Source organism: Numenius arquata, chromosome 11 (assembly GCF_964106895.1).
Source record: "Numenius arquata chromosome 11, bNumArq3.hap1.1, whole genome shotgun sequence".
NCBI classification, from domain to species: Eukaryota; Metazoa; Chordata; class Aves; order Charadriiformes; family Scolopacidae; genus Numenius; species Numenius arquata.
The window spans coordinates 19,576,374-19,603,567 of NC_133586.1; the positions used below are offsets into that span (position 1 = coordinate 19,576,374).

General features: G+C 41.5%; 1 protein-coding gene across 1 annotated transcript in view; it reads right to left on the reverse strand.

The window, feature by feature from the left end:
- Positions 1-17,560: 17,560 nt before the first annotated feature.
- The window catches only part of DAPK2 (death associated protein kinase 2), a 50,981-nt gene continuing 41,347 nt past the window's right edge, over positions 17,561-27,194 (reverse strand). The window contains exons 6-10 of the mRNA XM_074155467.1: positions 26,214-26,262; positions 25,506-25,532; positions 21,554-21,706; positions 20,134-20,179; positions 17,561-19,250 (exon numbers count right to left, since the gene is read on the reverse strand). Coding sequence (XP_074011568.1) covers positions 18,615-19,250; positions 20,134-20,179; positions 21,554-21,706; positions 25,506-25,532; positions 26,214-26,262 — 911 coding nt within the window. The 3' untranslated portion in view covers positions 17,561-18,614. The remainder of the gene's footprint in view (positions 19,251-20,133; positions 20,180-21,553; positions 21,707-25,505; positions 25,533-26,213; positions 26,263-27,194) is intronic.

Here is a 27,194-nt window from a genome sequence, read left to right on the forward strand (position 1 = left end):
ACAAACATGACATGGGAGCACGACTGCAGGACAATATAGGGCAGGAAACAAAAGAAAAACATTGCATCCCATCGAAGCAGTAGGGCACATCTCAAGCACGCCGAAAGCAATTACTGAAATGGGAAACTGGCCAGCCTAGCAGAGCCAACAGTCATCCTTACAAAAGAGCTACAGGGCATCTGGAGCGCAGCTTTGTATTATTTCAAAGATGGGGCACCTCTAAACACACAATGTCACATAATCTTTTTGGGTACTGAATCAGAGAACAAAAAATAACACCTAGCAAACTACCAGCAGCTTCCCATAGCAGTGAATTCTCTACCTTGGCTAAAAAGGGATCAGATGCTTAACTTCTCCTAAAGTTACAGTTCAGTAAGAAGTCAATAAGATTTTAAGTCTATATTTAAAAATAAGCACAAATGCTTATTTTTCATGAACATCAGTGATTTTTCTGAACAAGAACCTACGTGACAAAAAGAGTCAAGTTGATCAGTTTCTTGCTAATCCTTTAGAGGATATTGCACACCATTATGAAAGCTGTCCATGACTAGAAGGTGCTCAGATACCATGGTTACACTCATGGTATGAGATTTTAAACAGAATACCGTAACAAATTTGCTAAGTTCTTTTATGTTTTAATTACCTAAAACACTGGAAGACCAGACAAATTTTTATTCCGTTATGTCTCTGTTCCACTGGTCTTTAGCATTTGGATCAAAAGAGATCTTGACTAAAATTTTGTAGCTGTGCACATAACTGTTTCTGAAGTATCTGCCCTTAAAATCACAGTCCTATTTACATTTTTACTGAACAAAAATCAAAAGTAAATGGGGTGTCATTTCCAAGGTACTTAAGAATCAGCATGCAGTCAAGTACAAACCACACAGCCGGTATGATCTGTAATGTCTAAGAAGAGTTTAAGTAACAGACTATTTCAACAGAGCATATGAAAGTTCCAAACAGTCATAGAAAGAAAAATTGGTAAGGGGTTAAAAATCTTTACTTAATGCAGTTATAGTAATACTAAGACATTAACATGACCTTTCTTTTGGCTGGCAATAATTGTACATAGCTATTAAGTACAGGATAAGTCTATTGTACATAAACATTATGGAAGCTTGATTAAAAAGCAGCTGCATAATAAAAATTTATTTGAAAAGTACATAATATTTTGTAACTTTTCATAATTTTTGCAAATTTGGTTTTCATAAACTTTTTTTAGAAAACATTTATGTAATCTTTTTTTCCCTAGTTGATAAGCAAAGCTGCTACAAACAAACAAAAAAAAGCATAAAAGGCCTGGGGGAAGGGAGGAGCGGGGGAAAACTGTCTGAAAGAGCATTTAAACATTCATAATTTTCCTTTGTTACCAAATAGAACATCTTAAGCTGCTATTAAATAAACATTAATGTTGATTCAATATGGAAAATTCGCTTTTCATCTGATTCTAAGCTTCCCATAAGAATGCTGGAAGTTTGTTTTTCTCAATTTCAAAACAGTTTCCATTTCTTCTGAGAAGTTTTACTCTCTATTCTGAAAAATTAGAGCAAGTTGAACACGTGTTTTGTCCAGAGATCATGCCGAAGCATTAATCCAATGTCACACTTGAGAAACAGGTAATTTAACATTCACTGTAACAAAAGCAGCATGTGTGCATACACAGTACGAGACTCCTAATTGCTCCTAATCTTGTTTTCACTATTTCTTTTTCCTTCAAATTGAGCAATTCACACATTTGGGTTCCCAAGCAGAAAAGAGGCTTGAAAGTTTAGAAAAGTTTCTTCTAATGTTAGCAACCACTGCAGTACAAATTATTTTAAGAATTCAGAAACAAGTGTCCCAAACAAAAACCTTCTCAACCAGACACCCAGTTAGGGAACTAGAACTCACTTATGATGCGCATCACCAACGCACAAAGAAGACTTTCTCTAATATTGTGCATAATATAAAGACTGAACCACACTTTTTTGTCCATGCATTGCAAGTACACAAGTGTAAGCAAGTAGACCACTAAGAAAATATGCATCTTCTCACAGGTGAAGACTATTACTGTATCCAAATACATTGAGTTGTACTAATAGGAAGCTTCTGATAACAAACAACCTTTTAGTAAGTCTGAGTCAGACTTACCTTTCTTCTATATGCTGATCTGTAACAGACTTAATTTCCCACTGACGATTCAAAGTAGACTGAGAAAGACACTGATACTACACAAGGCCAAGAGAAAGAACACTTTAGCTACCTCATAATAATACTTAATATACAATGGCTTAGTTAAACTCCCCAACAAAAATAAGAACGTTTAAAAAATGTGTTAATTGCTTTATCAGTCTTAAATTCATGTGCTGAGATTCAACAGGGAAAGCACCTCTCACAATCCACTACCAGGTCTTACTACAGGTATAATATGCAGCATGACAAGCATTGCCATGTGAGATATATTTACTTGAGTTGGTACCATCTGTATTACTCATAAGCAGTGGAGTGAAATGGAATGAGATTGATTTACAGTCATCTGGGGTCACGTGTTCTATCAGCTTTCCAGGAAAGCCTCGCCAAGCTCATTTTATGCCCAAGTAGGAGACATGAACAAAGACATTAAGACTACCTGTTTTGACAGGTGCCTTTTGGTCCAATATAACACAACTTTTTCTTGAAAGAAGTTTGCTTGTCGCAGCCTCAGAGGAGGATTTTTCACTGATTCTTCCACTAGAGAGTGGAAGAGAATCTAATGCTTTTCACACATGTTCCCTGATACCTGGGGGTGCAGCTTTCTCTGCACTTGCAGAGCCACAAACACAGCCCAAACCCTGCTGCGGATTGTTCATCTGCCTTTAGCCACCCTTCTGCAGCCTGAAGGATTCCCTCCAAGGCAGTTAGTCCTGTTATCTGGTTGAACTGAAACTGCCACTGTTGGAGGCCTCCTGCCAGAGAACTGTGCCCTTGGAGTGATAAGAGTTTTATCACTCAGTGTGTTACTGCTGGGCTACATTTTGCAGAAGTGGCGAGAGGAGGAGAAGGAATCATTACATCCACCACAGCTTTAGAAAGAGTACCTATCTGCCACTTGCCAATAAATAATACCTTGCAAATATGTAATACCTTGTCAGGGGAAGCCCTTATGTGTTCTGACAATTACATATCCTTTCAGGGAGCAAAGAATGCTGCCTCCCTAATAAGCACCACTCAAACTGAAGGCATAAAGTAGCTCCAGCTGTATACAATGAACCACTTATCTGAGATACATAGAGCAACTTCTGCACAACCCTCAGCAACCCCCAGAACTCAGCCCTGTGAATTTCAGCATGTTTTCTAAGAGGGTCCAAAGCAAAGGAAGCAAAAACACTATCAAGGACAGGTCAGTCATCTTCCTTTCTAAAATTCACCTGCTGGGGCTGGACTGGTGATCTGTTAACACTGTTCTGCCCAGGGTCTTTCAAAGCTCCTGCAGATCACACACTGCAAAGTTTATTAAAGATCAAGCATACCTAAGCAGTAACGACAGCTGCTGAAGGGAAAGACAGACGCTTCAGATCACAGCAGGTCTTAAGTATTTTAATTGATGTTAATTACAGAAATTACTTGAAGCTGAGATATGACAGACTTCCAGTGCGGATTTTGCCATGAAGTGCATGCACTGCCGTCCAAAAGGCACTGAAAGTCACATCCCAAACTTGAAGGCAGCATTGCCATTTTTGTGCCATTCAGGTACCGTTTTGTTTTTATTTCAGGTTGAAAAGCCTTTTATTGCCTTTTTTTTTTTTTTTTTAATAAGAGTTTTCTAGCAGCAAATAGGTTCAGTGGGGTGAGTACACCCTGCTTGGTCCACCTTTAACACACAACATAAGTTATTTGCACAGACAGTTCTAAACTGACGACAGGCTAGGCATGACACCCAGTGATGAAACAGCCTGTATTACCCCACTCTTTTTTGGCCCATGTAGCTTTCTGTTACCTCAGCTTCTCAAAAGTGGAACCCATCTGAACAGTGCATTAGGATTTGCTTCACTCAGTGGAGCCAAAGTCATTAAACAGAATAAACATTACATTCATCATCATTAATCGGAAAAAATTCTCAGTTGCATTTGTAACAGTCTGCAGCCTCTTGAAAGGATTTTCAAAACTAAGAGAATGAACATTTGAAATTCTCCCAGTGTGACTTTTCAAAGAGACAAAGTCAGTGCTCCTTGAAATGAAAAATCTGAGTGGAAGTACAATTTGGGGTTGGGAGAAATAGGCAAGAAAGCTGCTGTGGAAAGAAGAAAGCAAGAATTTCAAAGCAAGACAGTAAGAAAGGAACCCATATGGTCTTGAAATGTTCCCCGATTTATAATTTAGAGAAGTGTACTAGCATGTTTATCTTCATTCTGTTCCCCAGAGATTTTGTTTGGAGGTCTTTTCCTTCCAGATATTCTTAGAGAAGGTCACTGCTGTTTCTCAAGTGATTCAGGCCCTGCCTCCCCTGTCCCATTTGCCCCAAACCATCCTGTAGTAATATATTCCCAAGTAGAACATATCCATTGAACTTAACATTTTCTGTCTCCTTGGCACTTACACTGTAAAAAAAAAAAAAACTTTTCACTTGCATAAAAACTACATGACTTTTTTTATGAAAAAAGCTGGCAGATTTTCCTTATGAACATATGAATCTTGTTGATAAAGATATCTCCAGTACTTTGTCTGTGCTATGCTGTGTAGTCCGTGTCACCCCAGGTGCGTCCCACCCATGTTTAGGAGGCTTTGAGAACTCTTCCACTAAAACAAAACAGCAACTTTGAGATGCGCTAAAGTTCAAACCCCTTGGTGCAATTCTACAATTACTTAATCAGCATATCCAACAAACTGCCTGCCCTCTGAAGTGCGTTAGAAACCCATGAAACAGATACTTAAGAATAATCTTGCAGTCCCTGTAGTGTGGTTCAAGGTGAAGGTGTAGTTTTTGAACTATAATGTGTCAGGTACTAAGTGCAGTGAGCTGCTACACCAGGTTAAGCTGAACAGCTGGAGGTGTCATTCCTCAAAGACACTATATGCTTTTCAGCATCATTAAAAAAAAAAAAAAAAGTTTTTCAATTGCTTTTCAGCACCTTTTGATAGGTTTCTCTGCTAAAGGGCAACGACAAACCCTCCTAGCAACAAAGTTCAGCTGTTAAAAACAACAGGCTGTAGTGTGGCACTTTACCCTCAAGTCTCTGCTTTGCCACAAAAACAGAGGGATCATTAGGGCTGGGTAAGTCCTTCACTCATTATCTAGTAGGCACTTAGACTCCCACCTGGAGCTGGTGGAACTAGCAATTCCTATACTCTCTCTATATTACCTGAACAAAGTTCAGCATTCCCCAGAAATAGTGCAATGAACATGGAATTAACCCGGAAAGACACAGGAAGTTGAGGGGAAAAAAAGCATATCTGAAACCTAACTCTTTGTTAGGCTCCTTTCCTTTGGTGCTGTATTGGACCATGGGAAAGTGTCTACCTCTGTTTGGGGGCAGCCCTAAACTGTCCCCTAGAAACAGGCACCAACCTTCTCCTTTGCAGAAGGTCCTCTTTCATCCAACACAGCTACAAGAAGCCCTGCTGTTTCTATATTGCATACAGGGACTTAGGTTGCTCAGACCAAAGAGAGTGAGCGTTGTTCTCTACTCCAGTGATCAGGGCTCTTAGCTGTGAGAGCTCTTGTAGCCACAAACCCCACAAAACCAATTTATGTATTTTAGCTCAAAATGCATTGAAAGCACATACCATTGCAGGCTAAGTGGCCCCAGCTTTCAAAGCAAAAGAAGGTTACATCAATTGGTTCTGAGCATTGAGACCTGGGAAATCTGTTCTGCAATGTAGGTATTGGCTAACTAGGAAGAGAAACTACAGGAAGGAAATGAGCAAAAGCTGAAGGACAGATCCGGTTCAACCTCACCACATACAACTGTGAGACACCTCTGCATGCAGAAAACACAGATCCCCCTCCTGTAAACCGCATTACCCAGATTCCTCCAGCTGCGGTCTGAAAAAAGCTGTATCTATCAACTATGGCAAAAGCCAAGGTACTCGTAGCTAAGCGTGCGTAACCATTCTTATCTATCCATAAGTGACAGCAGGATACACTGGACAAGAAAATCATAAATTGCCTTACATGCTCTAGAAAGCCCAAAACTAGAGAACTAAATTTTATACACCTTGACCGGCTAACTGATCTATCACTTCATTCCATTTACCATGGTCCCATTTACAATGTAATTATACTGATTTTGCATTAATAACTTCAGAAAATCATTATGTTCTCCTGTATAGTATCTCTCTTCAAACATTGTGCAGGTCAAATGGAATAGCTCTATGAATTCAGTCTTTAAGATAAAAAAAGAATTGGAAATAAATTTAGGCCAGTATTTGCACAACGGCACATTCCTGGGCCCCAGTGGCAAGCCTGTTAAATAGCAGGGTCTACTTCTGTACCCCGGCATGACAGACCACCGCTGGTAAGTGATTAAGTGATCTGCCCCCAGTAATTGGCTTTGGACCTACTCCAATTACACATCTGCCTGCTTTCTATCTTCCCAGATGTTCTATGGACTCCTGTAGGAAATCCTGTAGGATTTCTTCCCACCAGAATAACTTAACACCAAGAAAGGACCTGGAGTCTCAAATTCATTGTTTTGCATCGCAACAGTAAAAATACAGGCTTACTGCATACTTAAATACTGACTTCTACCACCACTAGCTTAGAGAGTGCTTCTGTGCCAGACTGAGAAAAGCCTTTCATCTTGCTTTGATTCAGGTGCAGGGAAATGGGAGTACTCCAGATGACCGAGTAACATTACATACTCCTAATTTTTCATGATCATGGGCTTTGAGCCACTCACATTTCAAAAACAGACTTCGCTTGTTGCAGACTTTTGAGGACTTAACTTTGTGTGCTGTAGCTTTTAAATGCCCAGCAGAAGCTGACACAAGACTAAGGCTCAGCACTGAGACCAAAACTCCATCCTTAGATTGTTTTCTCTTCCTTGAATTGCATAACTAGGACTAAACTTAATTTAGCATTTCCTGACGTTTGTCAACTGAACGAGAGGCTTTAAGCTAAGGTTTTTCTGTTTCAAAACAATAAATCTAATGAAATTAAAATTTCATACCAGTACATTACAATATATTTTAGGTAGATAGCGTATTAATTAATTACTTTAAAACTTTTTTTTCCCCAAATAATTGTTATATTAAGACAATTTACACACTACTACAGGATACCTCAAGCAATAATTTTTAACACAGCATCATAGGTTCATTAACACAGCTCATCGCGTTCATCCTCAGGGAAAAAAAAAGTATTTTAGGACACAATTTTTCCTGTATGATTTTGTTGAGCAGATACCTCCCACCCTGAAAATGACTGTGACTAAGCACAGTTCCAAGTAGGATAGGAAATTGTTACACCTCTGAGACTGATGGTCACACATTGTAGGAAAGTGCTATAAAAAGCTAACGCTCAGTGACAGTCTTTTCACCTAACCCCTCAAAAATAACAGCAAACTGTACCAGCAATGACACTATCAGGAGAAACCTGAGAAGCTGTCTCTGGCATACAGCACAGAGCTGCATGTAGAGCCGAAAACGCATGCTATTAGACCTCTGAATAACCTAACAGTCTTATGTTTCTGACATGGGGTATGCTGTGCACAGGGCACGGCCACAGGCTTGCTGGACAAACACAATCCCCAGACCCACAACCAGGTCAGCCATTCCTTCCCATCTTGTCACAGAGCCAAAGCCCATTCTCTACCCCATCAGGGCTCCCCAAGGCTTTTCCTCAAACCACCCCTCTCTCAGCAAAGTCACCCCCTCTGATGACGGCCATGACTTCTGCAACGCCCGGTAACCTTCATGTTCTCAGCTCATCACAAGCTCTGCGGCCAGACCAACCTTCTGCCCCTGAGCCTCGTCAACACAGCTGGTCGCCCCAGCTGGGACACAGCTCTGGCCACCCCCTACAAGCACTCCGGTTCTCCCTGCCCCAGCTGGATGAGGCCTGCTGTGATAACACTTGTCAAGCTCGTGATCATCTCCAGGTGATGGTGCTCTGCCATTCCTGCCCAACAATATGGTGTGTCTGGCCCACCACTGCTTTTAATTCCTCTCACTGAAACATATGTGATCAAAGTAACCACTTGAGCACTGAAGCTCATGAAGTTTGAGGTTTGTGTGAAGACAGATGAGACATTTAAAAGAAAAATACAGAGAACATCAGCCAATTCATACAGTGACCATACAGAAGAGATGTAAAAGAAATGCTTCTGAGTCCTCTTCAATTCTCAACTGAACACAGTTAAATATATACCTTTTTTTTTTTCCCCAGCCACATATAGTTTCCCTGATCTACATAAAAATGTGGAAAGGAGCAATACCTCTTATTAAAAAAGTCACCAGATGCACAGTAAATGGAGCCAGACAGCGCAGATCTGAGGTAACAAAGAAACAGTGCCCAGAAAGAGCCAAGCTCACCTAACTCCTGAAGGCTGTGGGACACCAGGGCGTGGTGTGGGGACCCCAATTCTGAAGAAGCAGCACCGTCCATCATGGCCCAGCAAGCCTTCCCTCTCGCTTCAGCATGTGGCTAACAGCAAACCAACTAGCCCTCTCTGGCTAAAAGGCTAGTTACCGCTAAGATAACGGCTCCTCCGCAGTCCCACAAGGGCCCTCCCGAAGCTGCCATGTCGACCTGCTCTCCCCGGGAGCCCACCTTCACCCCTGCCCCCCGCGGCTCTCCCCGGGAGCCCACCTTCACCCCTGCCCCCCGCTGCCCGCGGGGCCTCACCACAGCTGAGGAGAATGGCAGTAACGGGCGCCTGCTCGCGCCGCTCCCGCTCCCCCCCCCCCTCACGCGGCTTCGCGCGCGCAGCCGCCACGCGCCCGGCACGAGGGCGGGCCCTTAGGGCGGCGCCTCCATTTTGTCCTCAACGGCTGAAACCCGCAGCTGCGGCTTCAAGCCCCGCTCCCGACCGCCGGGTTGCCGCCCCTCACGGCTCCCTCCTCAGCCGCCCACCCCGGGGAGGACCGACCCCCCCTACCGGCTTCCTTGGGGCAGCTCCTGGCTCTACCCGGTGCCGGGGTAGCCGTGAGGGGCCGGCAGCGGGAGGGCCCGGGCCCACCCCCGCTCCAGGCGCTTCGCTTCTGCCCCTCTCGGTTGCGTTATGCGAGTGAGGCACAAACAGCCGTTTCCACGTCACAGAGCTGTCAGGTTTCACAGCGGCCACAGAGGGACTGACCTTTCTGGAGAGACAAACCAGCTCGACCCCACTTACCTTGCGCAGACCAACGCGCCAGCTTGTGTAGAAAGAAAGAAAGAAAGGAAAAACACTCGTCCTGCTTTGCAAAGTTTTATTAGCAAATCAGAATAACAAATATATTTGTTATTTTTGACAGTCTGTACTATTTCCAAGTACATAAAAAATACCAGTATTTCTCTTAATAAAAATAGAGGCACATAGAAACATCACCACTAAAATAACAATAAAAATAGTCTTATTTTAATAAAAATACTTGCCTTTTTTTCAGTCTATCACTTATCTCCAGGTTCCTTACTGCTTAAAAATAATACACATAAAATAGATATTTTTTTTTCTCCCCCACCAAAGTAAACTCTGTAACATAAATTGTTCCATTAAAGTGTACTACACAGAATCAGAATTGTCCAGGTTGGAAGGGACCTTTCAGATCATCGAATCCAACCATCAACCTAACACTGACAAAAACCATCGCTAAACCATGCCCCTCAGCGCTGTGTCTACTTGTCTTTTAAACACCCTCCAGGGATGGTAACGCATCTCCCTTCTCACCACCCTGCTTCCCTCCCACACTTTTTTTTGTTGTTTTAATAAACTTCCCTCCCACACTTGTTTTGTTGTCCTTAATAAAAGGAACCTCTCGGTTGTTCCTCAAAACCACCAACCGTAAAGAACAAAACTCAGCCCTGTGCTGAGAAGATGTCCTCCAGTGCTGTAAACACAGTTTAATTAGACCATGCCTCCCTGAAGCAGGGCTGAATTTCCACCTCACCGGAATAGATAGGGGAGATAAATACAGAGGACACCACATTTGGGGGGGAAAAAAAACCAAAAAAACCCACACCAACAAAAAAAGAAAACCCACAGTAAAATTTCCTAATACATCACAAACGTTAGTCCTGAGAACAAGAGATTCTCCAGCGGCAGCGCGCTCCTGTCTGGAACAGTCAGGGGCGGTTTGGCCTGGCAGCAGCCCCGGTTGTTGTGGTTTCTGTGCAGAGAGAAGAGCCACATCACCCGGGAGCCACGTGAAGCTACGGAACCACCAAGTGTCCCAGAGAAGGGCCAGCCCTGCTGCTCTCCCGTGACCACGGCAGCGCTCCTGTCCTCAGCTGACCTGGGCAAAAAGGTGACTGAAGACCAAATGCCATGAGCTGTTATGTCTTCGTTAAAATGCCACCTTACATTTTTTATTAATGTAGAATTAATAAGCTGGAGCTTACGGCTTCGCACTGCCTTGTGCTCCTCTGGCTGCCTTTCCGCTGCATCCCATCTTGCTCAACCGTTGCTGGGATTTTACCTAAGAACCACCTCGTCTCCAGGAGAGCACAATTCTGATGCAACAACCTAACAGCTACTTTAACCAAGGCTTAATTTTCAGAAGTGAGATTTATGTATGCATCCTGAAATCTAATTTGGAAGCCGAAGGTATTTTGAAACTCTGGGAATTCATAAAAATATTACTGGCTCTGAGTTTATTTGGTTTTTCATAGCCCAGGGAATGAACTAATGGTAAAGCATAGGACAGGGAAAGCAGGAAGCAAATTTGGTAGAAAAGCTGGGCAGCTTTTTTTTCCAAATATATCTATTTAGTGTTCTATTTATGAAAGATTCCCTCCAGACACTGAAACAATAGTTTTCCCCATTATTGCTCCCTCTTAATATATTTATTGCTACAGGACACTATATATTTTGAGGATTCTGCCTCAAAAATTACACAGAAAGCTCAGACATACACCTTTTAATTGAATGTGAAGAGAAGGATAGCCCTGCTCCCTATCCGTTAACCAGGCACATGTCACAGGCTATGGCAGCACAAGACATGAAATTAAAGGAAATTAAATAAATAATATCACAATGCAGTGCCATATTTGCCGAAACATTCATTCTCCTGCTTCCACAATTCCTGTATCTACATTCTCTTCCCCTTCCTTCAACCTTCCTAGTCACCTCCATTCCCTACATGTCCCTCATGCTCATTCCTCTCCGCTGCTTTCCCCCCACCATCTCCTTCATTTTGTGTTTCTTCCCTCAAATCCTACCTTCTGCCTCTCTCCTCCAATGCTTCTCGAACGTTTCCTTCCCTTCATAGAAATACTTTCTCCTCAACTGCATTTTAGTCTCTGCCTAAGCAAGGATAACAAAGCTACAAATAAAAGTAGCATATTTTTATTTTGTTCTTAGAAACTGGAAGGCAGGCAAAATAAACCTGACACTAGTTTTCAACCCCAGTTCACACCTTCAGCTCTAAAGCCTCATCCTAGAAATGACAACCATAAAGCCAAACCAACCCAGTTTCCTTGTCAATCTATAGTTGTTTCTAGTAGGCTTGCTTTCTGAATTTTAATTTAATAAGTGTCAAAATAAATATGAACATCTACCAACTAATATATTCAGTGAAAAAATAACCTCGTCTATGCACATTTTTGGTACTAATTGAACAATACCGGCTTAGAGACTAATATAGTTAAAATTATGCAACTTCCTAGCACAAAGAAGTTACATCACTGTCAAAGTGCTTCCTCAATTTTGGATACAACCCCCTGAATAAAAACACAGATGTTTGAAGTTTGGGTTACATGTAAACAGCACCTATACAAAGAGGCGTTAATGAACCTCCAATATGCTCACAATAAATTAAAACAATAACAAAGTCTAATAAAGACCATTTCTTCATATACCTTGAGTTTTTAAGTGCCCTGTTTTGGTGAAGCATCCTGTTATCATTCTGTAAAAACATTGTATTTGGGTGCATGTAAGTCACTACAGAATTTTTTTCTTTTTCATCCAAAAATAGCCCATCTCCTCCTCTCAGTGGCCAGAATCAGTTGTACTCAAATTGCCAATGGCAGTTGTGTCAGTCTTCAGCTGAAGATGACAGCTACAGCACAATTCTTACTGCAGTACAGAGCCGTTTACCGCTAGGTTTGTGAAATCAAGGTTATGATATGTAATTGCACTATGATTTTCGCTTCAGTGACAGCAATAGCAGAGTGCTGCACACAGCTAACAAAGCCTGTCAGATATCTGCCATCAAATATTTATGCTATTAACAAATATAAAAATTGTATTAAAAAAGTTCCTTAAGACTCAATAACAATTTCCCTGACTGAAATAATAATGCACAGTCTTAATCATTGTGCGGAATGTGAATTATTTTGCAGTAAAAGAATATCAGTAGAAGCCCTACATCCTGAGTGCAGTTGATATCACAAATAGATTGAAGCATCACTGAAACGCTCAACATGCAAGAGCACTCCAGCCGGTGCTTGTGCTGTGGCATTTCCCTGGGAATCTGGATCCCCAAGTTTCTAAAATGCTCAGTAGGCGTTTAATAACATCATCCAGCTCCTGGTGTAGTTTGAGAAGCATCATACCAAGGATTCAGACAAGAAGTCAAGGTCTGCTGTCAGAGCTGCTTTTTTCAGCAAGGATGAGCATTTCCTCTGTCTCCTGCCCGTGAATTCTCATCACATCAGGATATGCTGCTTCTCCTCTGGTGTGCGGCTTTTCTCTGTGAAAGATCCTCACTGTCACTTTCACAGTTTCTCTGAAATAGAAACCCCACAACATTTTAGTCACATAAATGAAATACCACACTCCCAAACACGATGATCTAATATTATTAGTGTATCATCTATTGAGAAAAGTATAGCTAATAGAAATCTCACAGAGTTTCATTCCAGAAGGCCACAGGCACCGCAGGGGTCCCCCCTCCCTCCATCAGATGGCCAGGCACAAGAGCAGCAGTGCAGACTCTCCACAGCTGCTCATTTCTCGGTCACTGATATGGTTTCCAACATCATCGGCAGCCTCCATGCTGCTCCTTTACAGAATAAGCGGGGCTAGCACCTAAGGGGTTTATAGAGTCACCGGCTCTCCTTGCCCAACACTTCTGTCACCATAACACAACTTAGAGCAGCATTAAAGGTACACGAGAGATGCCACAGTCCCCCGTCTGGCTTCCCACTCAAACCCATTGCCATCCTGTTGGGCTGTGCATCCATACAAGAACAGCAAAAATCACTGCACAGTAAAATCAGTCTCTCTCTTCTTCCCCTTTGAGAAATGTACCTACCAAACTTTCATCTTGTATTAGGACCTTTTTCACCAGTGAACGAGATAAGTGGTTGCACAATGAGACAATACGGTAAGAAAGCTATGGAGAGAGGGGAGAATGAGAATTTGACCACACATATGCAGTGCAGACATATCCAAACACATTTCATTTACCTACTGCATATTACAATTTTACATCCAACTTCTATCTTGCCCTCTGATCCCACCAGGCTTGGGAAGCCTTACATGAGAAGGATTAAAGGCTCGCTGTCATACCTTCCATCGCCTTCTAGCGTATTGCCTTTTGAAGTTTTCCATGTTAACAACAGACGCTTTCCGAACCAAAGCCTGTTGGTTGTCCACTGGCTGGAAGATAAGAGAGCAATTTTATTGCTTGGCTCCCTTTGGTGCATAAAATACATAAGATTCTTCATGTGCTCTGGAGCTGGCTGAAAAGAATGTTTTCTGGGGAAGCTTTGGATTCATACAGGTAAAAGAAGAATAAAAATAATTAAATCTAGTCCACCCTGTGCCTGAACAGGACCCCTTTGATCTCAAACAAAATCCTAAAACTAGTGTACAGTCAGTGGTCACACTTGGCCCCGTACACAACATTGTTCTGAGAAGTTCCCCTGCTGCCCCTTTCTGGCCACTCAACCTGGCACAAAAGGTGTATCACACGGCACAGACTTTTCCCCAGCCACCACTTCTGCCTCCTGCTTCATAACGATCCACACAACAAGCAAACAAAAAGTCTGGGAACAGCTTTTCTAGCCAAAAGACAGGATGAAGGACAGTTAAACCTAAGTGAGAGGTAACTAAGGGGATGCTAGAGGGTGCTAGGGCAATGCTTTCACTTTGTGAAGTTGCTGAGGTGCTTCTCAGCGCACACCTGCACCATTTTCTCTGGACGGAGCTGGCCTTTATTGATGTCCCTCTTTCTGAAAGGTGTTGAGAGAGCAATGAAAAGGTTCCACAGAGGCCTGACAGAAAGGAGACGGAGCTGTTGTCAGCACGTCACCAGCACTGCAACACACTGCTGCTCAGGGGGATGCAGCTGCTTGCCAGACATCATGACAGAACAGGACTAAACCCAGCATCATCACACTGTTAGGTCCTGTGCTACCTTTCACATTTTCAGATAGAAGTTTGCACATTTTGCCCTTCACAAGAATATTTTAAAACCAAGGATACATTAGGGCCCTTTTCTAACTTCATTTTGTTCTAGCACTTCTTTTCTGAATTGTGCTTTTAGTTGCTTTGGGGTTTTTTTTGCACACAGCTAAGTTTGAGGCAGTCATTTCAGATCTGAAGATGGAGAACATGTGAGTGCATGTGAATGTGAAATATGGAATAACTTCAGACAGCACTAGCTGTATTCTACAACCCAAATATTAAACTGGTACCAGAGAGTAGCCCTTTTCCTGTGTCTCACAATGCTGGTTGATAAAACCCTGTCTGCATACCAAAATCCCAGGAAGGCTCAGCTAACCTGCCACTGTGAGTAATCTTCTGTGATTGGTCTGAGTTTGACAGATCCCAAGCAAAATTAGAAGGTGGCTCAAGAAAAGTAAATCCATGACCAGCTTTGGTCAACACTGGACTCCCCATGAACCACAGAATAGTTGAGTTTGGAAGGGGCCTTTGGAGATCGTCTAGTCCAACCCCCTGCTCAGGGCAGGGTGAGCTTCTGCAGCTTGCCAGGACCGTGTCCTACTTGGGTTTCAAAGGATGGAGACTTCACTACTCCTCTGGGCAACACGATCCAGTGTTTGAGTACCCCTTTAGAAGGTAAGTTTGTTTGCTTTTTTTAGTGTTTAAATGTAATTTCTTTATTTCAATTTGTGCCCATTGCCTCGTCCTGTCACTGAATACCACTGAGGTGAGCTGGGCTCTGTCTTCTTGACTCCATTCCACTAGATATTTATACAGATTGAGAGGATCTTCCCCAAGCCTTCTCTTTTTGACACTAAAGAATTCCAGCTCTCTCGGCCTCTCTCCTCCTTTGACAGACACTCCAATCCCTTAATCATTTTCACAGCATTCCATCAAACTCACTTCAGTATGTTTTGCTGACATGACCATAATAAAATAGGGAAAAAGTTATCTGTCATTTAGTATTAGTGATGAGGATACATGCTACAGCATATCTGAAAAAAATTAAGACTTTGTCCTTTAACCATACCATATTATGAGAGCACATGACATTATACCCTGGCAATAAATATATGAGGAAAGAATTGCAATACCTCAGTATGGAAAAATAGGAAGAAAAAAATATATATCAGAATTCAGACACATGCCTAAAACTTTTGGATACCAATCTGGCGTTAAGGAACAGATGTTCCACAAACCCTGATACAGTCCTTCTGAAAACCTTACAACACCAAAACCACATCAAAATTTCCATAGACCAGAAAACTGTATCTGACAGATTGAGGGAAGAAAAGTTCAAAACCAGATCTGGTGAAAGTGAAAAGAGAAAGCCCAGAAATCAACCCTTCAAAGATTACAGAGTTTATGGAGTGACAGCCTTTCCGGCAGTTCTGATCTGTGTATGTAGGAGGTGGATAACCCAGAAATATTTATACTGAACTGGACTGGAATGCAACCAATCCAGACACCTGAAGAAGGGAGAGTACTAAAGGGAACAGAAAACACATCAGTGAGGATTTAAACATTTTTTTCACCAAAATAATTGATAATATTTATGAGGCAACAAATTCCCTTTTCTCATCAAACGCTATAGGTACAGCGTTTGTGCTGCCATCTCAGCAGTAATTCAAGAAGCCAAGCTATCAGCTAGGCCTCTCTCACATTTAGATGTATACACCATTTGCATACAACAGAACTGGGACATTTGAGCATTAAATATCATTCCCTCATGCTGCAAATGGCTAGCATGGTGCAACAAAGCACTAAGTAGAAACCAATTTGGAGCGGAAAAAATGTCACCGGCTAAATGTCAGCTGTACAATCATCATGAAAAATTTCTGAGTGCCCTTTCAGCAGTAGAACCATCACTGAATCAAAACACCTCACTTTACAGTACTCCAGACTGTTAAAAGCTGCCTCTCAATTTCTAAGTAGCCTGCAAACCAGCGACCTTGTTGTTTTTTCAATCAGAATATCTTCTCAAAAGCCGTATGTCAGTGACCTCCTGCAGCTCAGAGAGCACTAGCCTCAAGGACTGAGTCACAACAATATTAACCTCACCCAAACACACTCAGGAACAGAGTGGCCTCATTTAATGTTCCTTCTCATTGCACCAATGCATTTGTTCGTAAAGAAAATCAACATGAACAGAGAATACGAGATCATGGCTGAGGGAAGGCAGGCTCTTTCTTGAGAGTTTTTTCTGTAGATACTAACTGTCACTAAGCTTTCGGTTACTTTTTAGGAATTATAACTCTCCCCCTCATAAAAAATCCTGTATTACAGTTCCCCTGGATAGTATCTCGTGGGTTTTCCAGCTCAAAGGAACATGCAGAAGTGATGGCTGAAGTGTTCTGAGAGAATAAAAATAGCATGTAAGTAAAATTCTCAATACTATTTGTCACACCAGAGCCCAGTTCTTCCCAACCATCAACACCAGCTGGCCAGGGACATCTCCTGGCTCTCCACACTACTTTGAAGCTTTTGAAGATTTTACATCTTGTGCAAAGAAAGATGCCACAGAGAGCACATCCAGTTTCCATCCTCCACCAAGTACAATGACAAGTGTAACAACATCCCCACTGAATAACTGTTTTCAGAACTCTGAATTTTCACCAGGCTCTGCACGTCTTTATGCAGACATGGCGGTGATGGGTCCTCTACTCTACACAAATTGGATGAGAGCATGCTTTTATTGTTTTATCTCAAATTAGGAAACATTATTCTTAATAATGTTATGAACAGCAACAGTTCAATTTAGTTAGGTCATTAACTTCTCTGGAAAAGGAAGAGGGAGGCTGGGCAGTGAGAGACATACTGTAATATATAATATTATATAATATATAATATTATATGTAAGATCCACTCTAGATGGAGCGAAGCAGTGATGCAGGGACGCCTGGCCACTATCTCACTGATTCTTATAGCTGCATTAACAGTCACCTTGCAGCGAATTCATACAACTAAGCAAAGGGGCTGTAGATCAGCTGCAGAACCTCGGCTGCCAACTCTTTTCAGTACACAGAAGCTCGACATCTCTTTTTCAGTCACTAACTACACCATTAGGCTTAATTGCATCCTGCATAAATAACTATTTATTGTGTTCAAGAAATGAGATGGGTACATCTGTGCATATTAATACAGTATAATCAAATTACTTCTTTGAAATGCAAGACAGCAGGGCATGATTCAAGTTTGGGCCAACTATTCTTACACTTTTTAAAACTTAAGGAAAAAAAAAAAATAATCTCTACAGCAAGAACACCAGTCCCAAGTCCCACACCATAGATTAAATTAGTTGTAGCTTTGTCACCTTCTTTATGTAGAAAGCAAACCAGAGGTCTATGTTATCACTTATCACTCACAAATTAATACTTGTACTGTAAAATTACATACACAATTATCTTATCAGTTCAGTACAAATGCCCAATTGTGTCTTTTGAATAGGATTTCTTTGGTACAGGACAGGAAACTAAAGGATCAATCAACAGCTAACACCTTTGATGGTAAAAGATTTCACCCTGCAAAACTGGCCTAAAAGATAATCTTAACTTTTCTTCCTCAGCAGTCATTTCACAGAGGATTTCCATCGTACTAGCTGCATGTTAAACTACTGAGCCACGTACTTCATTTTATCTGTAGGACAGATTTAACCTTTGCAAATATTTCTCTCATATGGTCAATAGAACTGCCTGCACACAGCAGGTCTACACAACCTGTTTCCTTCATCCAGCCAAAGATGCTTTCATGAGATTTTTATTAGCTTCCAGGCACCCAGCTTCTAGTAAGCGCAGACTGACCTACTCTTTATTCCAAGTTAATTACTGGGTAATCTTCAGGAACTGTAATACATGATGAAGTATGATACAGGCAATGCAAAAGGCTGTAGGATTAGAAGTGTCCATACCACTGTGATAATCCAAGTTCAGACGCCAAACGTGGGAAAAAAACTTTACCACTACAAACCACTGGGAGATTTTGCTTTTGGTCAGCATCTCGTGCAATACATCAGAATTTCTGTTTTAGTTCTAGGTGAAGGTTTTTTGTAGAATCTATGCACTGAAAACTTTTTACACTGCTGTACATTGAAACAGGCAGCAAACCCTGCACCTAACCTGATCTACAACATCACTGGTTTGATTTTGCTACACCAACATTCAATCCTGCAAGAAACTCTTCACAGCGAGATCTGTTTAACAGCTCCATTAGCGATTCATTAACATCTTTGTTGAAAACAGAGTCAAAGTTTCCATTCACACAGGCTTCATTTTCCAGTCGAAAACTGCTCATTAGATCCTGTATCCACTTGAGTTCCTCAGAAAGTTCTTGCCTGAGAGATTCATACTGACTCTGCAGATCAGCATATTTCCCGGTTATGCCTGTAAGACTAGAGCCTACAGTCTTGATATCTTCTTGTAGATGTCTTTTCAGGGATTCAATTTTACGGTATTCATACTTCAGCTGAGACAGCTTGTGCCTCACACTTTCATTCTCCTCTTTATACCAAGATTCTTTCTCATTATAAATGGAAACCAGAGCATCAATGTCCTCCTGCAAGGAATCGTGGGATGCAGCCAAAGTGCCGAAACCCCGTTCCGTGAGTGAAATGTCCTCTACTACCCGGGCAAAGCGCTCAAAGTTGATGTAGGTATTATTGGGAGGCATACTTGAATGGCACTTTATGGTGTACTCTCTCAGGCGTTTTGTCTTCAGTTGTGTGTTCTCAACCTTCTTGTTTTCTTGGACTTTTGTTTCTTCTTTCAGCTGGTGAGTCGTCAGACAGAAGAACCAGTATTACTGAATGTTTACATGGCAGTGCAGCAATTCAAAAAATCTACACAAAGGATGCAGCATGAACTTCCACAATGCTGGGAGATTCTTTGCTCCCACAGATTTTTCTTCATGCATTTGATTAAAAGAAAAAAACGACAAACACTCGAACCCAAAAATGAATGTGACAAGTGATGTGCATTCATTCCAATGTGGTAAGTGTAAATAACAGGGCCGCAATTTATTTTCATGTTAATTTTTAGCAGTTAAAAGTCTCAAAGCTATCAATATTTGTAAGAAGAAAAACAATCCTGAAAACACTCCAGTTAATGTTTTGTGCAGTGCAGAGCAAAAACTGAAGTTCAAACATCCTCATTAGTCATGCTGAGATTAGCTAAATGTATTTTCAATAAGAGACTTATCCACAAAAGCAAGCAATGCTTATGATGAAAAAATACATACAGACACACGAATCAACACGCTTGGAACAGCAGTTATATCTTGAAATAAATTATATTTTCCCCATTTTCCTGTCAACTCTCAACTCAAAAAAACCCTAAACCCAAGATGTAGCATATGTGTATGCAAACAGAGAAAAATGCAAAGCAGTCTAATGTAGGATACCGTAAGTGCAACAAACATCAAAGCTTTGTCCCCCTCTTTTTGAAAGTTATGATAATAAAAGAATTCATTTGCAGAAATCCAAGGATTTAGCGAGACCCAACCAATTTCTTTCCAGTGCATCTCTTGGAGATACCCAGGGTCTCTAAGTACTTAGAGGACAGTTTTCCATTTAACACATGAATAAGAATGAGAATATTATCTCTGCTTTTCTCATGGTAAAAAAAGCAAGATCTGTCTCTCTACTCCGTCTTACCGTTATCCACGGATGAGACAGAGCTTCCTGAATTGTAAGCCGTTTCCTAAAAAACAACAGAAAAACCCAGCACAGACTTGAATAAGAAATAGCTTGTACACAAGTCCATTGACCCCCACTTCTCCCAGGCTTCATAGGAAGCATTTATCAAGATAATGCCAGGACTGACTCTCAGATTTCAGGGCAAACTGCTTGTGTGTAGTTTAGTAACTGTTCTAAGTTTCAGTAAGGAGCTGCCCTCACTCCACACAATTTTAATTCTTACTTGATCAAAACTACCTGTATTTTTGTTTATCCTTCCATAAAAAGCGATAAAAACATTACTTTGTTTTGTTCATCCTACATGCTTAGAAAATAAATCCTTTCTATACACCTTTAATACAACTGTGTCAGAATCAAGGTATACATTAATGATATCAAAACCATGCTTTGGAACACAGTATTACAGCACTGCAGGAGCTACCATTTCCCAAAAGCAACACTTCTGAGAGGAACACTTCAAACCTAATCAAATCTGATCAATCCCAACCTCCTTCTGCGTTGTGGCAGTTCAGTGAATGGCACTTCAAGAGCACTGAGAACCAAAGGCAGGAACACAGCATTGCACAGGGACTGCCTCTGTACATGGGACAAATATCAGTATCACCGACTTGTCCTTTCTTAAAAGGAGGTTGCTAGACCTGTCCAAACCTCTTGTCAAACCCCACCTGCCCTGACCTATTCTAAGGCCTGAGGATTTGCAGCAATCCTGACTGAACAGCTTGCCTCTTTCTCTCTAATATCTATTTTCTCCCCCAGTGAAGCCATTAGAAAGAACTGCAAGGCATGACGTTCCTCCAGGACAGATACGATTATGGGGAAGGAGATGCTTCTTCTGTGTGCACTTTGTTAAAAGCAAGAAAAACTAAAAAAAAAAAGTCTTTGGTTCCTATGAACTGGGAATAAAGATCTGCATAGCTGTCACGCAAATTCTAGGTGATTGCAACAGATGCAGAGAGGTTTAAGGAACCATTCCACTATGAGCACACGTGAAGATTTTTCTCCCCTTGCACCACTGGGAGCATGTTTCGTGATCATGCCACCACCTTGCAAGTAGTTCATAATAGACTGAAATACTGGAGTGGTGGTTACCCAGAACTAGAGATTCTGCACACCATCTTCAGCCCTTCACCTACACCCTGTTGTACCAGGCTTGACTCAGGTAAGAATTCAGTCCTAAAAGTCAATTTTAACTGAGGAGATTTTGGTTCCTCTTGTTAGGGTGCAAGTGATTAACTAGGGGCACAGCAGCAGAAGTTTGCCCCCTGTCTAGCTCTTGAATGGTAATACACACTACAGGGAAAGCTTTGCAAATTACTCCTCAGGCTATTTCACCAGGTTTATCTTAGAGACAAATGGATCTTTCTGAATTTTTACTTACCGTGTATCTTTCACGAGGAGTTTCTGAATAAAATCTTTTGCCAGGTCACTAGTATTGCTGAAAAATTCTTCATCAAATTCATAATTCACAGCTGTGATGTTGGCAAGCGTTTCTTGTTTAGTTTCTCCAAGGAAAGGCGATGCACCGCTCAGCCTAGGTAAGCCAGAAAGAAGAATCAATTGGAAAAATAAACAGCAGAGCCCCCTAATGAAATTACAGTGATGGTGTATTATACTCTCTCGTGTTGTAGCAGCCATGCCAGGTGGGAAATAACAGGTCCAGCTTTGGCTTCCTACATCCGTGGTTATGAGTCAGACTCATCTTGAAAATATCTAGTGCAACACTAAAGCATGCACAGATAGAAATGCACAGATTCTCCTAAGTGAATCACTGAAGTCATTGCTAATCAAAGTAGAAAAAGCTTCAGCTGAGGAAAGTCTCTATCCCCATGAACCCACAGCTTTTGCTTTACTTATTAAACTGTCTTTATCTCAACCCATGAGTTTTCTCATTTTTACTCTTCTAATTCTCTCACCCATCCCACCATGGGGGGAGTGAGCGAGTGGCTGTGTGGTGCTTAGTTGCAGGTTGGGGTTAAGCCCCAGCACACTACAGGCAGAAGCTTCTAACAGCTTTAAGCACATAAAGTAGTGTTTCTATAGATTTTTGCAGAGCATACCTCAGGAAAAGCTCTGCCCCTACTGCTTTTCTGTCTGCAAAGCCACTGACAAGTTCCCTGCACAGTGGGTTCAGCCAAGAGACCTTTCTCAGCTGGAACCAAAACACAATGTGTGATCAGAAGTCAGGTGTGTGGCCTTGTCTAGGGGCCAACTCCACCAGAGAGGCAGGGCCACACTGCTCATTAAAAGGAATCCACAAACTAAAGGACTTTGGCTGCAATAAAATCCAACCGTTTCTGAACAATGCAAAATTTCATTCTGTTGGCACTCTGTTCCACCTGCAAGGATATAATAGAGACATCATCATAATAAAATGCTATTCAGCAATCTTTACTTAGACAGAAAAAGCTTTCATCCTGCTTTGCCTATCGCTCAACTGTGACTGACGACCTTCATATTTGATGACTATTTACCTCTGCTCCATAAAACTCAAATGTCAGAACAGATTCATTGCAGACTCCTCCTGCCTTGCCTTCTCTTCCCTCCCCTCCCTCCCTCCCCCAATCCACAGGGATGCTGACTTGCAAAAGTCTGGTTTACGGGAAAAGTTATTTATACCAAGGAAATTGATCTCATTCCTTTTTAAAAATCTTCTGGGCTATTACTATGCTTATCTATTATGTCTAGCTTTGATAGCATAGTTTCAGGATGCAGCAGGCTCAAAACAGGACTGCAGCAAACTCCTGGGATCTAAAATGAGATTTTGAATACTAAACTGCTTGCTTTCATGATCTTGCTCAACAGACCTTTTATCCTCTCTGTATTGCCACTGCCATGTTGGCTGGGAATTTGGGGGTACGCAGAAAGTTAGATGGGACCACCTGGGCCCTTCAGCCCAGTCCCCAGCTACCACATGTGGTTTTATCCACAGAATAAAGATTTGAGTGCATAAAGTTTTTCCTTTCCCTCTACGATCACACAATGACACCACAGCAGCTGACACAGCCAGGCAGCATGAGCAAGGTCCTCCAGTTGTCTTTGATGCAGTAAATTTTCACCCCATAAGCCACAGTCAATCTCACTTCTTAACAGTTCTTACATACTCCCTCTTAAGCTTTTGTTCCATTTCTGTTAGCCACAAAGACGGCTACAAGCAGGCACCTCGCCACAGACCATGGGCATTGTTCCAAAACTAAGGCTTGGAAACCTGCCCTAGAGCCTTGGTTTCTTTTGCCTCTCCCAAAACTGTGCCATAAAGCAGCTGTGTAATTCCACCTTCTGGCCCCTCGCTGGAAGCCAAAGCCAACAGTCCTCTATTCTCCTTGGAATTATTTTTTTTTTTCTCTTTGGGACTCAGTTTTGAGGTCTGTGAAATGCGAGGATGCTCAAATCCTAACATCTAATGCAAATGCCTTGTCATATCCTGACTCAGTGCCTGTAAACATCTAACAGCAGACCTTGGTAATAGAGGCTTTGCCCTTACAACCCAGTGAATCACTCCACTGGTTACTGAATGAAGGACTTACAGGCATTTTGATATCTACACCTGATGATGACATCCATTTGATTGCTGCCATGTTTGTTAAAGTAGGCACTATCATTCAATACACCCCATTTATTCAGAACTCTTCAGAACAAACGGCTTTAAAATTAACAGGCAATACTAGTTAAAGGCATATAAATTTCTAGTACATAGCATGTCATGCAAGCTGACCCCTTCCATCATAAAAAGCATGCTTTTTTTTTTTCTCCTGATCATTTGTAGGGAGACAATTTTGAACCTTGATTTCTATGGCAATCGTTACTAGCCAACCAGGTAAAACCTATCTGCTACACTGGATACAGTAGAGAAACCCGCTTTGTTATTCTGCCCCCAGGACAGAGCTCTCAATGCAACAGAAAAACCTCGAGAGCACCTGGTTGTCTGTGCATCACTGCAATACCACGGTAAGTATTCCCACCTGCTTATCTTCAACTCTTAATTAAGTTGTCCTCTCATCATTTATGAACACACACACATAAACAGCGATTGACAAAGTTTAATGTCCTGTCAAGTGTCCTGTCAAGTGTCACTGAAGACCAGAGTTCTGATAAAAAGCAAGGGTCTGGACAGTATTTTAAATCCCTTTACTTGAGCTTGAGCTCAACACATATCCCTATCTTTTTCTGCACCACAGGACAGAAGGGAATTTGCTGCACTGAATCTGGTTTCTCAGATTCAGACCATCGCTCTTTTACACCTCTTAGGATCTCGGCCTTGGATATAGTCCAAGAGTGGATTTAATTCCACTACATTTATTTTCCTCCCTCTCAAGCCTCCACACCTGTACTGAGCCCTGAGCTGTGTAGTGCAAATCCCCCCAACACTAAAGTGCACCTGCTTTAAATTTGGCACCAACTTTGTCCTCTGAGTGCCATTAGGAACAGCAGGAGCCCAGGGTGGGAATGTTCGGGTGAGGCATTTCCAAGCACGCGGTATCTACCACGCACTGCTCCCCAGCAGTCACAAGAGCTTGATTTCAATGGAATTTGGTGATCTAATATCAAACCAGAGGAAAGAAGAATTCTTGAAACGAGTGCTGATCCATTGCACACATCCATTGCCACGCAAGCAGTTTTCACAATCAAGCTCCACCTTAAAACTCTCTTGACTGCTTGTCTCCACGATGCTCCCAGAACCTCATTCCTTTGAGAGTTTGAGGTTGTCATAATTTCCTACTTTTATTTATTCATCACCAGTTGACACACTTTTCTTTTTAAAAGTATCTTTTTTTCCTTTATGCTTGCTGACTGCAATGATATTCCCAAGCAGCCCTTGCTTTACTAGCTTTAACAAGCCCTTTTCTCTCCTGTAAGATGAATTCTCAGTTCCTGGGCTCAACTTCTGTGCTCCTATCCCAGCTTAAATTCACCTTTTTGAATACGGGAGACCATATTTATGCATGGTAAACTAGACTGCTGCCTTTACAAGCAAATTAAAGCTTCCCTGTTTTCACCTGAAATAACTCACCTCGTAAATGGTACTATTACACTTTCTGTGTGTATGCTCTCCGCACACTGGTAACTCATAGTCATTCTAGAGCTCCCAAAAGAAGCAGAAATGCCCAGTGATGCTACAGATATTTTTCCTTCATCTGCTCAGAACACCCCTCTTCTTTTTCTCCTCATTTTAAACTTGAAAAGGCTGCAGGATAACATTTGCCCATCAGACAAACCACTGCCCACCCGGTGTGTGCAGCTCCTTTCTTAAATGACTAGAGGTAAGAGCTGGTTCGTACTAGTGCAACAGAGCTTTAGGAACACTTCTGCAGGAGTGAATCCATTGTACTCACAGTATGTAGGTGATGACTCCTATGCTCCTAAAAAACAAAGGAGATTAATTGCAGGGGTTCTACAATACCTGTATTCTTCTTAATGCACACAATATGAAAAAGTCAATAGTAGCTGCTATACAGGCAGGAGAGCCATTGTAGCTTAGACAACTGCTGAGTTCTCTCTTAAAGAATGGTGTTCCAGGGAAAACATGAATTTTACTTATAACTTCAAGTAATGTGGATATTTGAAGTCTCTTTATGTCTTTCTATTCTAGCAGGTATTTACTACAGCTCACATCAGAAATACAAAGAAATAGAAGCAAGGATGTTTTATTTGGGTGACCTCTTTTGCCTGCCATCTCAGCAGATCAGATTAGTACGCAGGTCTCCTCTGCAGGCTGCACGCTTATAAATAAAGCCGTCACAAGCGCTGCAGGAACATGTTTTCTTTTAAGAGTTCTCCTCTGCAGTGGACAGTGGCAAACCGTTAACTCTATAACTGCCATCATTAACATATTTCATTGTAATTTTGCAGAAATTAAATGCTTATCTTTTAATTAAAAAAAATGCATAAAAAATGACAAGACAGAACAAAGAGTGATTAATTGCACTTAAGTTTTTTGTTTCGTTTTGGCTTGAATTTGTTGCAGTAGAATGGATTCAGAGCAAATTGGGAAAAAGTAATAGCATAGAGCAGCCCGGAAAAAAAAATTACTAAAAACTTACCACATATCTGCAGCTAGTCCAAGCGGTTCATAGTTTACTATTTCTGGAGCTGTAAGAAAAAATTAATCAAACATCAGCAACTGAGGTAACAAATTTTTACTGGCCTGAATTGAGTAGCAGGTCAAGAATCAGCAAGAGGGAGAAAAGGAAGTGGGGGAAGGAAAGGTAGTTATAGGATGCACTGTTTATAGTTTTAGAGCCCTGACAGAAATTCAAGTTCACAGGTGTGCAGAACAGATTATGTAGAGGAACTTGGACCATAATGCAACTGAAGAATAAGGGTAAAGCAGATATTATATACTAATTGCAGTGCAAATTCTAACAAATAACAAATTATTTCACCTCTCAAGGATAATGTTACCTCTAAGAATCAGAGCTTTTGCTTTGTTTTTCACTGGTGCCATTGAAGCTAGCTTCTAATGGCCAGTCAGAAACAGCAAGAGATTGAAATTACAGGCCAGACTACATTGCTGTCCATGTCGAACCCTACTGTCTTTGTAAGAAACATTTCCTCGTTGGAAAACATCCCCATATAAGACTGCATGCAAAAGAAAAGACCAAGGTGAGGTAATAAGATGAAAAAAAGTGTCTGTAACGGTTGTGTTTAACTAAATATGAATTACAATTCTCTCTCCGCCCCTCAACCCCCAAAACCCAATCCCAAAACCTCTACTTGAAACTAGTAGAAAGGGGTAAGATTAACCTAAAATCCAAGCAAGACAGATTAGAATTATGATGAGTGAGTAACAAAAAGAAAACCAGGTGGAAAAACGTAAGGGGAAGTGAGGGGTTTGTACCCAACAGGTGTACAGTGTGAGGCAGTTTTACATAGAAAGCAATGACAGAGATACCCATGTAATCGTGTACCCGTCGTCTACTACGCAGAGAGCTTACTTGCCCCAGGCAACAAGTGAAAAATTATAATTTGTGTTTGCAAGGTTTCACAATCTCAATCCTGAATTTACATCTCTAAATATTTAT